Raw genomic sequence first — 14,430 nt, 5'->3', positions numbered from 1 at the left:
CTCCCTGGAATACTCCTTCATATCCATACTATTCAATTCATGCCACACTTTAAATAACATCATACTTTAATGTCATCATATTTCTTCATTCGTAACACATTTAAGTAAAATCAAACCGAACAGGAGAACCTCCACCACACTTGAGCACATTCGAACGTGAAAGATCAACACAACCTATAGACAAGGCCGAACACCCTGTGAATGTTAGATACCGAACAATTTCTCACTATCTCAGTATAAAACCGATCGGTAACGGCTATCATCCATAAATATGACCGAACGGTCAATTTGAAGAATAAGGCTCAAAACATGAGCCAAATACAATTTGAGGGTCAAACACTATAACAACTGAACACTTAGAGCTTGGACCAAATACTAAGAACTTAGACTGAACACTTAGTGTAAGAACGAGCGGTCTTTCACTATCCACTGAACAGGATCGAATGGTCCATACTCGGTAAGGTTAAGGAAATAGCCGAACACTAAAGCATAAATTAAGACCAAACATCAATACCAGACCGAGTACTAGTACAAGACCGTCCGGTCATTAACTGAAAACTCCAAGAAGTAGAACTCAGTTAAGACCGAACACTAGAGGAAGACCACCCACACCTAATACCAAACGATCATGAGCGGGTAAGACTCTAATGAGACCGAACCCTAGTTCATGACCGAGTACCTGACCGAGCGGTCAATACCGAACACTTAGTTTTGTGCATAATTCTGCAGAATTTCTGTAGAATTAAGAACACGATAACATTTACCAAGACGAAACATGTTTCCCAACTTCCAATCTTCCAAACATGAATCATATACCAATTTACATTATTCCAAGGATGTCTAAACCTTTATAAACACTTTCTAAAGGGTCTGCTACCAGATTCATGATCCAAAACTGCATAATCATCAATCTAAGGACTCAAATTCAATTCTACTGGTTTTTGGCACGGTTTGAGTGACTTAAGGATTTTAACAAGTCCTAAATAACTTATCTAAGCTCTCCCCAGTGACCAATTGAACACCTAACCCCAATTCCCCATTTTTTCTACTCCACTTCCTCAAACACACTCAAGAACAGCATCATCCACTCAAAGCAGAATAGTTTAACAAGGTCACAGGTTATATCATCTCATTCGATTATATACTCATGCAAACTTCCAAACAACATTACACAATAGTATAGTTCAACAACACATCAACCAATTAAATTAACTAACTCCCCTTACCTCTTAATCGAACCGCACATCTTAACAGAATTAAACTTATTCACAGTTTTGCTAAGCCGCAAGTGATCCTAGGACAGCCTACAGACTTTGGATTGGTGAAAGGAAACCAACCACCGAACTAGAAACAGAATCAGAACCCAGATGAAGAACCGATGAACACATGCAAAATCGAACAGTGTTTGCATGTACCATAAATTGTAGAAATTTCAAGAATCAAAGAGAGACAAACTTACCGGCTCTAAACCTGAAATTGATCGGTGGAAAAGGAAGTCCTTGATCTCAGGATCACCTAGGAAGCTCCTGATCGCCGATCTTCAGGCTAACCATTGGTGAGAAATTTTAGAGAGAAGGAGAAGAAAAGGTAGAGAATAGAGTTTTTAGAGAGATATAATGTACTGATATAATGAGTTGAGTGTTTTAAAACTTCTATTTATACTGTTAGTTTATTATAACATTAATTGTTCAGTCTCATTATTTTAATACATCTATCTACTCTTAACCATTTATTTTCTGGGTCCTTACAATTGTGAGTTTTCTAAAGCTTAATAAACCTTTTATCGTTAAGGAATTTTGCTAATTTCGTTATTTAAATAAAATGTCTAAATTATTTACATAACCTATACATATGTTTTAAATGAAAGAACAATTTAAATAAGAAAATCATCAAAATACCCTTGACTAACGCCTCAAAATCTATAATGCTTTGGATAATCATAACAATACCAAATTAATTTATTTTAGTTTAGGAAGAAAGGAGCCTAGTGTTATGACATGTAAGTATGAAGAATATTGTATGTGGATTGAATATTGTGTTCTCTAATTAACACTAGATTTTGTATCATACTCACAAGACATGAAGATTTTGCATAATGTATACAATGTTTTCAAATTCTTGGTCACTTATATCATTTTCTAGTAAAACCCATCTCATTTTAATCCTGCTGGATTACTACCGCAAATACCTTCAATGCATGCTTTAGTATCTCCCAAACATAACAGAGTTCCATGAATATTTTGTCTCTGCAAATGATTATATCCATACTTAAATCTTTATATATCAATGTTTATATTTGCTTTTAAGCATATAGAGTTGTCTTGGAAGCTACTTGGTACCTAGCATTAATGTAAAAAAACATTTTGGAGAGTTTACCTTTAAGATAAGAGTTTGGTGAATTTTATTTTGAATTTTTTACATTCATGTAGTCATTCTTCACTTATACTTACGTTGAACCCGTTGTTTAGCGGCCATTTTCTTCACATTCTTGTCTTAAATCTTTTTCATTTTACTTTTTTATTCAGAAAGGTCTTTTGGATTACTTGTTCTAGAATTTTTTATTTATTTTGGAATAACTGTTTTAAAATATTTTTTTAAATATGAAAATACTTTTTGAAACATAGAAAAAAAAAATCTGAAAGAAGTGTTTATTTATTTCAAAATCTAAACAAAAAGAATTAAAACAAATATTCTGAAAGATATTTTTGAATTTGAAAATGCCTTTTAGAATATCCATTCAGAATTATATTTTTATACTTTTCAAATTGAGTATTTTGGAATATATTTTTGAACTTAAAAATACCTTTTAAAACATTCAATCTGAAAAATATTAAAAATAAGGATACAAAAGGGATTTTTATTATAATTTTAATGAGAGGTAATTTGGGAATTACTGCTTTCATGGGATGTGGGATGAAGAAAACTGGGGTGCAAGAAGCAATAGCTCTCTGTTTCCTTTTCATGTATTTTCAAGCATGAATCATATATGTTATTTCTTGATTCAACTAAGTGTGTTCTTGAAGGGTTAAAAAAATGGGTATGAAACCCATTTCACATATCTGAGTTTGAATCTGATCCATGTTTTTCACTTTGATTCTTGGTCTCCTTGTGTTTTTTTTTTCACTTTGATTCTTAGTCTAATCACATTCTTTGTGTTTTTTTTTTTCATTTCCTTAATCAACTTCTGTGTGTTCTTTATTTTTTTAAAATAGGTTTGTAATTTATTTCTAAATCATCCCAATTCTTCCTTTATAACTTATATTTCTATAAATTCAATTAGTTGAATTTGATTAATAGGTGATTCTAAAACAGTTTATGGATAGGAATATTTAAATATTTATTTGTTTTTTCATTCTTGACTATAACTTGAAATATCAAAATCTTCAAGACCCTTTTTATAGTAGAATTGACCATTGTCTTCTACTTTGAACTCTGAAGCTAGCATCAATCTTGCTCAAGGCATAAGAGATATCTTCATATATGATATAACCCCACTTACGAAGCACAAGCAATCTTATTTATGTGTTCCCTTTCATTTGATGAACAAATGCTGACATGTGACACAGGAGAATTCCTTTTTGGAATCATGCATACTCAGTGTCAATATATGCACTCTAAAGATCCTTATTCCTAACACAACCATGTTTTAAAATGTTGTAGTGTTAGGATGTCATTTTCAATGAACAATATGTCATCATTCAAAAATTTGCAGTTGTAGATGTTTGTGAGATTTTTTTGGTCTAGCCATAGTAGACAACCATGAAATGATCAAGAAGAAATAATTGAGATTTCATTCACTAAACAACTTTGTAAAACATTGTGACAAGAAAATTGACATTACAATAAATATAAGAAAATAGTTGAAGCTCACAAGAATTTCTCTATAGTCTGCTTAAGATCTTTACAAAACCAAGAGTTTCCATTGCCTGAAACATAAGACAAGCTTCATAGTTCCCCAATCAAACCATTATAAACTTAGATGAGCTGGTCCCATTAAAAAGACCGGGAGTAAGCTCTTCTCTGTATCCTCTGAAAACTCTATACCTACCAAGGTTCAATTGATTCACTGTACAAACAATCTCTCCTACACAACTCAAAGCCCTCAACATTTAACCAATTAACTTGAAAACTCTAAAAGATGAAGGAACACCGTTAACATTTAGAAATGCAACCCGTTGCAACTCCCATATATAAACTCAGTCCTATAACCTGTCTTTGTTGCAGTTTTATTTTTGTATGTTTTGTTCACTGCAGAGATGTCACTGCCTACTCCTTTTGAGAGACTATTATCAACAATTGAAGACCTCTGTAAGACAGCATCAAATTGTCCACATGCTGCTCCAATGAACCCTGAATTTGACATGATCAACAAGAAATTTAGAAGCTACATTGCAAAATGTGAAAGTGCACGCACAATGCGGACATGTATCAGAGAATTACCTAGGAACAAAGGAGAAGGTTTTCCCGGTCTTGATTTGAATTCAGGATGAAATTGAGCTCCAATGAAATATGGGTGGTTAGGTAGCTCAACAATCTGTAGCATGACAAAGCAAATAAGCAAAGGATATGCATGTAATAATAATTCAAAAAGTCATATGAGACTGTTCATACCTCCATGCGTTGACCTGTTTCATCCTTCCCAGTAAAAGAAAGACCTGCATTTTCAAGGCGAGATACCAATTCTGGGTTCACCTGCATATGAAAAGATCATTTTCTGTTCTACTGACATTTACAAGATAGTTTTATTCAACATTCATACCTCATATCTATGCCGATGTCTCTCATCAATGAAGCTTTTGCAGCCATATCTATGAAGGGTCAAAGGGTTAAAAACCTAATAAATCTCACCGTGGGAGCCAAATAATGTAGCAAGTCATGTGTAGTGCAGTCATAACATGCACAAATTACTCTCATTCATATTTCCTATTGTAAGCACAGAAAATGTCCTAAAAAATTGAATGCAGTGATAATGCTTACAATTTTGAAGATTTGCATTCCTTGGTCTGGAAATATGTCCTCCTTGATCCAAGGCGCATGGTACCTCCCATTTGTGTTTTTGATCCCTGTAGCAAACAGTCCAAGTAAATAAAAAATAAGATACAGGACAGTTTCTTTAATCTATTTTCTGATTTTTCGAGTGAAATAAGCAAGTATAGACACCTCAGGCATAAATATGATGTATGGGCTTTTGGTATGGGGATCAAATTCAGTACTGTTAGCATCTTGCACACCAAGAACAGATCTTGCAAACTCTATGACAGCAATTTGCATTCCAAGACAAATGCCAAGGAATGGAATCCTGTTTTCGCGGGCATATCTAGCTGCAATAATCTTTCCTTGCACTCCTCTATCCCCAAACCCTCCTGGAACCAGCACACCATCTGCACCCTGAAGGCAAAGACTAGTTAGATAACTGAAAATGAAGAAATTGACAATATAAGACTGGTTAATTTCATGACTGTGAGGAAAACCTTCAATAACTTCCATGCTGCCTTATATGCATCAGGATTCTGCAAAATTGAACAATAACACGTCGTTGAAATTTCTATTATGAACAATAATAAACAAAACATGCTTGTGATATAATGATCATAATTGGTCTTACCTCTTTTGCAGTTGCACTTTCAAGGTTGGTAGCTGGAATCCAGTCTACAACAAGCTTCTTTTTACAATCAACAGAAGCGTGCAGTAAGGCCTGAAGTAAATAATTAAAGGTACATCAGCGAACTTAGCAAACTTATGCTTATACAATTATATTTAAATTATAGTGGTGTAATGTAAATCTTGCAAACTATTAATAACCTTATAAAAAATAAAAGTTTTATCAATCGAACAGTTGAGTTATAATTTTACATTATCCTGATTTTTTAAATAATAAGATAATCAAATTATTCACATTTTAATATATTTCAAAACTATATATCAAATCAACTTTTATCAGTATGAATAAAGTATCAAATAACCTGAGTGTGTGAAACGAGGATGGTTAACAAAAAGGGCATAGGAATGCACATCATAAAGAAGACAGATAGGTACAATTATGCAGGGTGGGATGTTAAAAGAAACTTATGTCTTTTACTCTTTGAAAGATGTTGAAACTATAATACAGTAACACAGCCATGAAGTTGAACTCCACCTTTAGAACGGAGAGGTAGGAATCTGAAAGGCATGTATATTTCCCCACTAAGGCTATACGAACCTGCCAATTAAAAGAAGAAAAAAAATATAGTTATTGCCAAAAATCAAGGATAATATAGATCAGCTTTGGAATAGAAACCCACTGGTTCATGAAGCAAATCACTAGATTCAGCTCTGCAAGTCCATTCCTCTAAATTAGGCTCTTTAGCTACACTGTATACATTAAAAAAAACTGCAACTTAAGCTTTCTACAAGAGTAATAAAGGATTGAAACTTCTTTGTATCCATAAAAGCCCGATCCAGGCAATAGAACAAACATTTGAGTTTGTGAGACTAACCCCTGAAGATTCAGCACTTTAAACATTGCTTCATGAGCCTTTTGGTCCTATATAAGCCAGAAGAATATAGTTCATAAGAAATGGTTCCTACAGATATAAGATGATTTGAGTTCAGCAGTTTTAGAGGAATACATACCCTTAAAAGCAAAGGAATGTGCCAGATGTTGGGAACATCATAAAGGGTAATAATGTTTTGCGCCTGTAAACATGAAGCTTCAGTAGAGAAAACTCTTGCAAAGCAGACACAATGATTTGAAGTCAAACATATTCATCAGAATGCTTATCCTTAAAAACTCATACCGGAATTAGGCAAAATTGAGAGAGTTTTCCCCTTGCATTTTCATCCAGTACCTGAAACAAGTTACAAACAAGTTACGGTTAGAACCTTACAAAATTTTACAGTTAAGAAAAGTTTGGATGTTCCTTCTGTGCATCATAGTATGTGTTTGTCCCTACATTCAGATTTTCATGCAATCAAGCGGTTGGTGAACTGGAACTGTCGGATAAAAATCAGACGGCTCACATCACATCTTAGTAAATTGAAGCATTACAGATGTGAGTCATCCGATCTTCATCTAACTATTCCTGTTATCTGACTACATGAATTCGTCTGCACCAATCCTATTTCATGTTCTCTGTTGCAGAGAGAGAGAGAGAGAGAGAGAGAGAGAGAGAGAGAGAGAGAGAGAGAGAGAGAGATTAACCATTGTACTGCGGCATGCTAAAATATGTGGAGTCAGCCCTTGACCTCGCAGTGCACGAACACTATGCTGGGTTGGTTTTGTTTTCTGAACAAAATAATAATAAAGTAATTTCCCATGTTAGATGAAACTAAATCATTTTCTACAAGGATCTAAAAGATGTGAGACATTACAAACCTGTTCACCAACAACATTTAAAACAGGAACAAGGCTGACATGAACTAAGCAAAAGTTTCCAGCACCTGCAAAATATAAAGTGTATTATTTATATATTTATATACAGCTCACATTAATTATTCAACAAAAACAGAATCTGTGAACAAAAAAGAAGTATCATCACTCACCTACTCTGTATGAGAATTGTCCTAGTGCCTGAATAAATGGCATGGACTCTATATCTCCTGCACCCATCAAAGTTATTATAAATAGAATGAATTAATTATTCACATATAAGATGGAAACAATTATCCAACTGTGAAGAAGACTGAAGAATGTTTTCAACACTGTACCTATGGTTCCACCCAATTCTATGACACATACATCAGCTGGACCGATTTTTCCATCTACCGGTATGTGGGCCACCCTTTCAATCCAATCTTGAATATCATCAGTGATATGAGGAACAACCTAAAGATGAAAACGCCATCATCATCACCATCATCGTCATCATGGTGTTAATAATAATAATATAAGGACCAACATGAAAACCTTTGTTTATAGATAAATTATCATCACAGTAAAAACACAGTACAAATTGGTTAAACCAGACCTGAACAGTTTTTCCCAAATAGTCTCCTCTTCTCTCTCTATTAATGACAGACTGTCATGAAAACAGGAAAAGAAAAGTAAAGTTAGGAAAAAAACTTGCAATGATCTTCAAAATCTGCGTGATAATCTAAGGAACCTGCCTGGTAAATCTTCCCAGTAGTTATGTTATTATCACGGGTCAACTTGACGTCCATAAAACGCTCATAGTTTCCAAGATCCAGGTCCACCTTACAACAGAAAGAGGGTCAAGTTTCATTATTTTCCAAGACACTACTACTTTAGAAAGGTTGGCACTGTTATTTTTCTCTTGTTTTCCTTGAATTAACTTTCTTTTCTTTTTTACGTTTTTGGGGTTTTCTTTTGGGCATGAAAAAGGATGGTGAATCAGTGAATCAGAGCAAGTTGTGTACCTCACCACCATCATCCAACACAAACACTTCTCCATGCTCAAAGGGGGACATTGTTCCCGCATCTGTGTTTAAGTAAGGATCTGAACGGCAGAGAAAAAAGTGAGACCAGAATTAGAATGCAACATCCCTTCAAATTAACAGTCCATGCTTAGATGAAAAGCTTTAAATAGCCACTGTTTCAACCACAATTGTGGTTACATTTATATACAATCTTTTCCGCAATATCAACTGTCACTGCCGTAAATTTGAAACCTTACATGATTTGGGTGGTGTTTACACTCGGAAAAGAAAAGGAAAAAAAAGGAAGCTGAGAAGAAGACAGCAAATTTTTGACAAGAAAACTGGGAGAGAGTATTTAAAGTTTGGTGGATAAAAAAGCATGCATGCTTTATCCACTTTGCTTTTCCACAAAAAAACAAAAAAGGAAGAAAATGAAGAAAAGTTTACCAATTTTAATGGCAGTGACTCTAAGTCCACAAGCTTTGAGAAGCAAGCCAATACTACTGGCCGTAACACCTTTGCCAAGACCACTAACAACTCCACCAGTCACCAGCACGTACTTCATTTTCTGAATTGTGGGGTCTCTTTTTCCTTCCTATTCCTCACTCTCTTCAATGAGAAACAGAGCACTGAAAAAATGGTTTTTGCTTTTGCACTCTGTGTAGCAGAAGCAGGTGGCTTAGAAGAGCCCAAGCAAGACAGAATCTGTGTGTTGCAACCAAAATATGCAGAGTAGAAAAAGAAACAGAGTTTGAAGAAAGAGGAGGGAAAGTAGCAGGGAATGGCAACCGATGCTAATATTGGTTGCTTTATATACAAAAAAGTATCTGCTTCTGATTCCAAGGGTGAGACATAAAAGAGATGAGAGAGAGAATATAACGGAAAAAACTTCACTCCAAAAATATAAATTAATAAATTGCTCTTTTCAATTTTTTATTCAAAACATATCCAAAAATTTATTATTTTTAACTTTCTTGTATAGGCGTGAAAATATTAATCATTACATCTAAATAAATTGTCTTTCTACTGATTAATAAACTTATTTATTTTTATAATAGTTATTTTTAAAATGTATATTTAACATAATTTTTAATTGATTGATAATATTGCTTGGAAATTCAACTTTTTAAGAAATATATTTTTGAGGGAATTGACCTCATGTCAATTTTTAACCCCACAAAGTTATTTTGTTTCTTTACATTTCTTTTCTGATAGATAGTAATTAAGCATATTAATCTATTATATATTAAGGAATACAATGATGTGGAATTTACGACAACATATCATATACTTGAAATAATTTATCTATTTTAATACCATACACCTTAAACAAACAACATTTATTAAAAAAGAAATATAGGTGTAATTTGAGAACAATTCATGCACCAGAAATAATTTGAGGACAACCTATGTAGTGCTTACGTGTGTGTATTTGAACAGTTTTTGCCGTTACAATAAATTGTTGAAGCACCAAACTGTAGTATTAATGTTAAGAATCTAAATTTTAGAATAATCACTTTTTGATAATTTCAAACTCACTTTTGATAATTTTATAAAATTACCACTAACAATATAAGGAATTAAAGGCAATGGTTTGTTTTTTATTTAGGACTGAAAATAAAGTTAGTATAAGCAACAATTTAAAAGAAATGTATCAATATATTTTAAAATAAAAACTATTTTAATTCTTTACAAGCATAAGCTAAATTTTAACATAAGTATTAGTTCTTAACGAGGATGATTATCAAAATGAGGAAATTTAAGGTGTTTTTAAGAAAATAGGTCAATTTTAAAAGATTTGTTGTAGAATGAGTTGTCAAAAACAATAAAGAATTGTATTCATATAGATATTTTTGATTGACTTTTTTATATAAAAAAAACGTGTTTTGATGATTTTTAATTTTTTGTTTAGAAGTCGTATTTATATTGTGGGTGTCATGACTTATCGTATTTAATAAAATTTTGTTTTATTTATTCTTTTAATGAAAATCGTATTTTGTTTAGGAAAGACTTCTACAAATTTTAATAGATATTGTGAGTGCGATGACTTATATTTTTATCTGAGTAAAGACTATCTATATTATGTAAATTAAATAATTATCTGTGTTTATGTTAATTGTTGTTTAATATGATTATTTTTGTTTATTTTAAAAAAATTAAATAATAAAAATATAATTTAATAAAAAAATTATATTGTGAAAAAATAATGTAAAAAAACTGTCAGAAAAAAAAAGCATAACATAAAAAATATTAGTCGCCACGCCTAATAATACTATAAAAAAAGGTTAGAAATTGTACTTCTGTGTATTACTTTTATTTTGAAAAAAATGAAAGTTGCGTATGAAAAAAAACTTATATTATAAAAATGATTACAAGAAGTAGATAATATATATATATATATATATATATATATATATATATATATATATATATATATATATATATATATATATATATATATATGTGTGTGTGTGTGTGTGTGTGTGTGTGAGAGTATGTATAAGGTTTAAAATACAATTTTAATTAAAAATATAAAGAAGTGGAATAAGACTTGTTAATTTTAAAAAACTATCAAAACTAAAGTTTTGTACGATAATAATTTCTTTTTCATTTCAAAATTAAAATTTTAAAATTCAATTTATTAATTTTTTAAAATTTTAAAAAATTTAAATATTTAATTAAGTTTTAAATTCTTTGTCAATTTTAATTTCAAAATTAAATTTTTAAAATTAAATTTATTAATTTTTTAAAATTTTAAAATATATAAATAAGTTTTAAATTCTTTGTGAAATTGAATACTTTTAATTAAGTTTCTATTAAATTTTGTTAATTATATATTTTTTAAATTTTTTAATTTTAACATAAAATTAGAATTTATCTTTATTTGTATTCTCAAACTTTAAGTTCTTTTAATCCCAATTATATTTTAAATATGTTTCAAGATAATATTTAATTTATTTATATTGGTTGATACGTTTTTGTTTTAATATTAGTTAAAAAATATGTTTCACAAGTAATTAAAAAATATATAACGTAATTAGATTAGAAAAATTATATATTAGTTTATAAGGTTTGAGAATCAAAATATATTAAATTTTTAAATTAAAATAAATTATAATTTTAATCAAAATTTAGAAAATAAAAATATATTTATCATTTTTTTATTTTATAAAATACTTAAAATATATATATTTTTAATTGACTATCTATCATTTAATTTATTATTATCTAATTACTATCTTAGGATTCTTTTGATTTATTAAGTGTTAAAGAAATACAAGTGTTATGTAGTAAGGATATTTATGTAATAACATAAATATCTTAGATATTTTAGACAGTTAAAATATCAGTCAAAGCCACTAACCACACTTTTAGGTAAGGTGGTTATTTTTATTCTTTATAAATACAGTGACAGGACCCAAGTCCAGGTACGTTCTCTTTATGCTCTAGAGATCCTGAATAATATTTCAGAGCAGTATCCAATTACTCTCTTCTGAGCTTCAGCTCCATAACTCATATCTGACTTGAACGTCGGAGTATCTTTGCAGGTACCTCCCCCTCCTTTGGTGAATACGAAGGACAACAGTTGAAGAAATGCAAGCATCCCAGACATCCAGGAGCAACAGAGACACACAGGAAAATGTACACCGAAACAATAAATTTTGTTGTGGTTAATATAAAAGAGTGGTTTTTGTGTTGTTTATGTTTTCTCTTCAAAATATACTGCTTTGGGTGTATTAAAATGGATTTTAATATTTTTTAAAATATTGAAATTAGAATTTAGTGTTAAAAGTATAACAGAAGAAAATAAAATAAATTTAATAGAAAACTCGAATATTAATATAAAATTATATTACTATCAGTGTAAGATAATAAATGACTTTTATTGTTTTTAATGAAGATTATGTTGAATAACAAAGAGAATTCCATTAATATTAATAATAAGAGTTATTTCTTTTTGTCATTATAGATAATAAAGAAAAATCATTAGAAAATATAACCATATCATAACCCATTATGTTTTTAATAAAAGTCACAAGTTATTTCACATTAATTACAATATTATTTTTAAATCACTCATATAATCGCATATAAAAACAAGTAAAAAAATTAAATAAAAGACTTAAATAACAAAAATAAATAATAGAAATGTGTAATTTTCTGTGAGTAATTTATAATTGAATTAAAAATATGGAATGTTTTGGGTTGAGGTGTGTGGGAAAGAAGTTGAGAATATTAATTTGATGAATTAAATAAAAAATGGATACGGTCACATCATCGTGTCAGCTCCAAGTCATAGAAGAAATTAGGAGGGAGAAAATGAAAGGTGAGAATCCTGGGACACACTCGCTAACACGGTTGGCGTGGGGGCGGCAGCAAGCATGAACCAGGTTGGTAGGCCAAACCCACCCATTCCTCTCCAAACATTTTTCATTTTATCCATCTCATTAAATATATTATTACATTTTTAATCATATGCTACATTTTTTATATTACTATTTTTTTAAAAAAAATAATTTCATCTTATTATTTCAAAATATTGAAAATAAAAGTTCAAGTTGCATTGAGATATTCAATCAAAAAATATATGTATATTTAAAATCTTTTTTCAAAAAAGGAGAACAGAATTTGGTAGACATACCATTTTACATGCTTATGTTTATGAATAAATTTATGAGATATTTCACACGTTTTCTAAATAGCCACATTTATTTAAGGGTGTAGTTTCTTCTTAATTCATATTTAACATTTAACGTGCTGTATCAATTATTATCTGATATAGATTATGTAAATCAAATTACAAATCGAATCCAATCCTAATATTTAAATCATTATAAAATATAAAATATTGTGTTTTAATTATAATTTTTGGTTTAATTATTAAAGATGAATTCAACAATAAAAAAAAATGGGAGTATCAAATCTCTTTTTTTTCTGATCATAACCACGCCCTTACAGACATCTATTATCCATATAAATTAATACTAATAACTATTGTTATTATTTTATTTTATTTTCTCTTTGAAATTTAAAGTGTGATCGGTAAGGTTGTTGTAAGGGAAAATATCAATTATAAATTATAGTTTTGTTTTACTTTACATAATGTACTTACTTTTTTTTATTTTTGTATAGGATAAATTTTTGTTTAAATTAATTTTATTGGAATTAAATCAGTAAAGCATGTTTAAATTTATGTTTTGTACTACTATTTATTATTTTTATTGAAATGAAAATGATTTTTTTTAAATACCATAAATGTTTGTTAGTATTTAATCCGTAAATAACTATCATAGGGACTTTTTACGGGTAGGCAAAAATATATTTTTTTCACGAAGAACAAATAACGGCAATTCTCATTTTCACCCCTACTTTAGGTAATAATAGTATTATTTTGAAAATTTTATTTTTCTTTTAGATTCTAATATTGCGTGTTGGTGACACTAAAAAGACCAATGATGGAGATTAATTAAAGTTGCCGACACTAAAATGGCTATTTTTTTTAATGCGAAACTCAAAATTTAATATTTTTAATTAATATCGTGAATTATTGGATAAGTTATTATTTGTAATGAAGAGACTATGATCAAATTTCGTGTTTAAGAATGCAAGCTGTCATTATACTATATTCGAATACACGTAACATTTTGTATTTGTTTTTGGAACAGTGACTAAATTGCCTTTTATATTCTTTAATTCCTTATTTGAGATTTTAATCCCTTGTTTATTTTATATTTTAGTTTTTAAATTTTCAAAAATATGTAATTCTCTATATATATAAGAGGAATAAAATTGTAATTTGACGTAAAATTCTTAAGCATATTTAAATTATAATTAACTCTTTTTTCGCATCAGTCGGCATACTATTTAACCATTGTAATAATAACACCTTATATTAAGTTTGTAAATATCAGTTTATATATTTTTAAATTTATTAAATATGTTAGTACATATACGTATATACATATATGATAAATATTAACATATCTTCATGTAATTTTATATTCAAACATTATTTATATTATTTTAATTTAAAGTATACAAAAATATATTCTCTTAAAAAAAATTACCAGAACC

At 29.7% G+C, this 14,430-nt stretch overlaps 1 protein-coding gene across 1 annotated transcript; it reads right to left on the bottom strand.

The window, feature by feature from the left end:
• Positions 1 to 3,765: 3,765 nt before the first annotated feature.
• Positions 3,766 to 9,174, bottom strand: LOC108331748 (uncharacterized). Its single transcript, XM_017566657.2, has 21 exons — positions 8,803 to 9,174; positions 8,356 to 8,435; positions 8,086 to 8,172; positions 7,947 to 7,997; positions 7,687 to 7,804; positions 7,522 to 7,578; positions 7,355 to 7,419; positions 7,181 to 7,264; positions 6,777 to 6,827; positions 6,613 to 6,675; positions 6,477 to 6,523; positions 6,282 to 6,351; positions 6,137 to 6,199; positions 5,606 to 5,695; positions 5,472 to 5,510; positions 5,161 to 5,388; positions 4,978 to 5,063; positions 4,760 to 4,808; positions 4,612 to 4,692; positions 4,441 to 4,534; positions 3,766 to 4,350 (listed from the first exon to the last, which is right to left on the bottom strand). The coding sequence occupies exons 1-21, from the start codon at positions 8,918 to 8,920 to the stop codon at positions 4,160 to 4,162; spliced, it is 1,812 nt and encodes a 603-aa protein (XP_017422146.1). The 5' UTR covers positions 8,921 to 9,174; the 3' UTR covers positions 3,766 to 4,159.
• Between the last annotated feature and the right edge of the window lie 5,256 nt (positions 9,175 to 14,430).

This window comes from Vigna angularis, chromosome 1, assembly GCF_016808095.1.
Source record: "Vigna angularis cultivar LongXiaoDou No.4 chromosome 1, ASM1680809v1, whole genome shotgun sequence".
NCBI lineage: Eukaryota > Viridiplantae > Streptophyta > Magnoliopsida > Fabales > Fabaceae > Vigna > Vigna angularis.
Note: the sequence above shows the minus strand (reverse complement) of the source record. Positions and strands in the feature narration are given on the sequence as shown.

Excerpts from the sequence above, each read along its gene's own strand:
- LOC108331748 (XM_017566657.2), bottom strand. The coding sequence starts at position 8,920 with ATGAAGTACGTGCTGGTGACTGGTGGAGTTGTTAGTGGTCTTGGCAAA. Across the intron at positions 8,436-8,802 it reads AGTCACTGCCATTAAAATTG|ATCCTTACTTAAACACAGAT; the intron begins GTAAACTTTTCT and ends TCTGCCGTTCAG. Across the intron at positions 5,511-5,605 it reads AAAGTGCAACTGCAAAAGAG|AATCCTGATGCATATAAGGC; the intron begins GTAAGACCAATT and ends TCAATTTTGCAG.